The 3,120-nt window shown below is 56.4% G+C and overlaps 2 protein-coding genes across 2 annotated transcripts in view; one reads left to right on the forward strand and one right to left on the reverse strand.

Annotated features, from left to right (window-relative positions):
* Positions 1-416: 416 nt before the first annotated feature.
* On the reverse strand, positions 417-2,348 carry PTSG_08447 (uncharacterized protein). Its single transcript, XM_004990640.1, has 3 exons — positions 1,963-2,348; positions 1,405-1,628; positions 417-1,049 (listed from the first exon to the last, which is right to left on the reverse strand). The coding sequence occupies exons 1-3, from the start codon at positions 2,085-2,087 to the stop codon at positions 706-708; spliced, it is 693 nt and encodes a 230-aa protein (XP_004990697.1). The 5' UTR covers positions 2,088-2,348; the 3' UTR covers positions 417-705.
* A 525-nt stretch (positions 2,349-2,873) lies between these two features.
* The window catches only part of PTSG_08448 (histone), a gene marked incomplete at both ends in the record, with an annotated part of 1,351 nt that continues 1,104 nt past the window's right edge, over positions 2,874-3,120 (forward strand). The window contains one exon of the mRNA XM_004990641.1: positions 2,874-3,098. Coding sequence (XP_004990698.1) covers positions 2,874-3,098 — 225 coding nt within the window. The remainder of the gene's footprint in view (positions 3,099-3,120) is intronic.

Here is a 3,120-nt window from a genome sequence, read left to right on the forward strand (position 1 = left end):
ACACACACACACACACACGCACACGCGCACACACACACACACACACACACACACACACACACACACACACACACACACACACACACACATACACACACACACGACGCAGCGTGCTGTATCGATACCTCATGCAACCCCCCCCCCCTTTCCTTCCAACCTCACACGCCTCCTCTCGCTCTCCTCTCTTCCATGCAGTGGCCGTTGCTTGTTGTTGTTGCGAATCCCCAGGTGTGCCCTGCATAGCTTCTTCCCCTTCCTCCAGTCTGCTCTGTTTCAACACCCCCCTCCCCCCAATCCCCAGACCTACACACCCGACACACCCTCCTCACCCATTGCACGACAAAAAACACCGACGTTGGCATCAATGGTTCCGTGCTCTATTCTGTGCAATGCACACGTGCTTTGTTTTCGTCTCCGTCGTCTTTGTCTTTGTCTTTGTTCGCCCTCCCAAGTACAAACGATATGGTGCAATGATGGTATCGTCGAAGCAGACTGTGCTCAACCAGAGAAGTGAAACAAAACTGGGGTACGCGCACGGTATCACCACATGAACGGCCGCATGCACACACATTCACAATAACACACAACCTCACACAAACACACACACGTGTACACAAACGTGCACAACCACACAAACACGTGCACAAACGTACACACACACATACGTGAACACAGGTTCTAGCTACTGTTTGGCTTGGCGTTCGCCTATTGGTCCTCTTCTGCGTCTGCAAACATGTCGCTCTCATCAACACCATCACCACCATCACCACCATCAGCATCACCATCGCGGCCGTTGTCGGCGTGCGCTGTGCTCTGCATGGCAGCCATGAGCCGCTGCATGGTTGCCCGCCCTTCCTCCGTCATAGCCACGCCTTCACCATCGCCTTCGGGCCCATCCGCTCCCTCCTGCGCAAAGCTTGACGAGAACACCCAGCCACCGCCGCTGATGTTGGCGCCGGGGTTGCCCATGGCCTCAGCCTCGTCATCGCTGTCGTCCTCGCACGGATTCAGCTCCTGCCCCTGGCACATGGCCTCGTACGTCGCCTCCACTGAGAATGGGAGAGGGGGGAAGGAGCGGGGAGGGAATGGGTGGGGAAGGAGGGGGAATTGGTGCGAGTTGAGCCAACAGACGAGCATGTGATGTGGGGGCAAAGCGATGGATATTCCCGCAAGAGTGGCCAAACGCAAGCACACCCAGAAACACATGGTCGACACACACACGTACACACACACGTACACACACGTACACACACGTACACACACACACACACAAACACACAAACACACAAACACACAAACACACAAACACACACACACATACACACGCACACACACACACATACACATACACACATAAACACGCACAAATCACGCACGCTTGCAAAGCAAACCAAAGCAACTCACGTTGGTCAGGAGATGCCAGGACGACCCGAACCTCCATGGGCCGCGCATCGCCGTCGTCGTCCGCGTCGTTGTCTTCGCCCTCTGCGTCGGAGCTAGGCTCAATCTGCATGTAGATGCAAGGGTGCTGGAACCGCTCCGTATCCCGCGAGATGGCATGCACTACAAGCTGGTCATAGTGCAGCAGGTACCCCGTCGACCTTGCTGGGCACCACCAGTACATGTCCCTATGTTGTGTAGGCGCGCGAGTGCATGTGGATGGGTGGATGCGTGAGTACATGGGCGCGTGCGTGGTAGCATGGGGGCGTGTGCATGCGTCACAGCACGAGCGCGTGAGAGTGGGGTGGGGAAGAAATCGCCACTGGCCAGCACGTCCTCTGTTGGCCATCAGAGAGGGAGAGAAAGAGGGATGCGGTGCGAAAGCACGCCTGCAGACACACAAACACATCAGCACACAACGTACGCACACGTACACACACGCACACGCACACACACACGCGCGCGCGCACACAGGTACACGCACACGTACACGCACGCACACGTACACGCACGCACACTCACTCTTCCGTGACGACAAAGTCGCCAGTGCCTTCCTCCTCAGTGCCAGCGACAAACAGCTGGGTGCCCTCTTGCTTGGAGATGATAATCTCCTCGCTCCGGCCCTCGATGCTGTCCAACTTCTCCATCTTGTTGCGGACGTGATGTGACACACAAGTCGGTCACCGCTCTGATAGGGCTGACGTGTGATGCACCTGCGTGTGCGATGCGATGTGCGATGTGCGAAGTGCGAAGTGCGAGATGGACACAACAACCACAGCAGAAGAACGTGCGCAGCAGTGCAGTTGAAGTGCGGCAAGTCAAACCTGTGCTGGTTGTGGACGATTTACCGAAGATATTGCCAGTTATCGGTTGTCCGCACCCCAACTCGACGAGTGTGCATCGTCGAGAGGGGGCACTCGGCGAGCTTGCAGTGCTACACAGGTGCATTCTCCCGCACTGCCTCCTCCTCCTCCTCCTCCTCCTCCTCCTCCTCCTCCTCTTCCTGCTGTTGCACTGCTCGTCTCTACACCGGTTGTCTCCCCAGCGCTGTGCGTCCAACGCCTTTATTTTCCCTAATTCCCACAGTGCCACCACAACCACAAGCGGTATGCTGCAAAGGGATGGATGGGTTGAACTTGCTTGCTGTTCATGATGGTTACGCCAGAACCAAACAACACAAACGCTCACACACGCACACACACGAACACATGTACACACGCATGCACCACCCTCCCCCTCCGCTCCCCTCACTCACACACACACACACATACACACACACACACACACGCACACACACACACACACACACACACACACACACACACACACACTTACACTCTGCCTCTTATCAACACCCCAACAGTGCCTGGGCCATAATTTTGGAAGTCCCTTCCGCTCCCTCTTATTTTGTACAAGAAACAAACACCGGCACAATGGCGCGGACAAAAAGTGACGCATCGCCCGTCCGACAAGCGCAAGAACAACCATCCACAAAGGCGTGCAGACAGCGAGCCCTCGGCGTCATCGTCACTCTCGTCGCACGTATCGGAGACGCCCGGTTCCAGCCACGCTCCCTTTCCAACGAGCTTAGCCGTATCAAGCAAGGAAATGCGTGCGGGAACATGAGGGAGCGCAAGCGCAACAGGTCCCCCAGGAAGGTGAGCTGACTGGGCTGACCTG

Source organism: Salpingoeca rosetta (assembly GCF_000188695.1).
Source record: "Salpingoeca rosetta unplaced genomic scaffold supercont1.23, whole genome shotgun sequence".
Classification (NCBI taxonomy): Eukaryota; class Choanoflagellata; order Craspedida; family Salpingoecidae; genus Salpingoeca; species Salpingoeca rosetta.

Bases quoted from the DNA above. Each gene is read 5' to 3' on its own strand.
- PTSG_08447 (XM_004990640.1), bottom strand. From the start codon at position 2,087: ATGGAGAAGTTGGACAGCATCGAGGGCCGGAGCGAGGAGATTATCATC. The intron at 1,629-1,962 runs GTGAGTGTGCGT...TACACAACATAG, and splicing joins GACTTTGTCGTCACGGAAGA to GGACATGTACTGGTGGTGCC. The intron at 1,050-1,404 runs GTGAGTTGCTTT...TCCCATTCTCAG, and splicing joins CCTGGCATCTCCTGACCAAC to TGGAGGCGACGTACGAGGCC.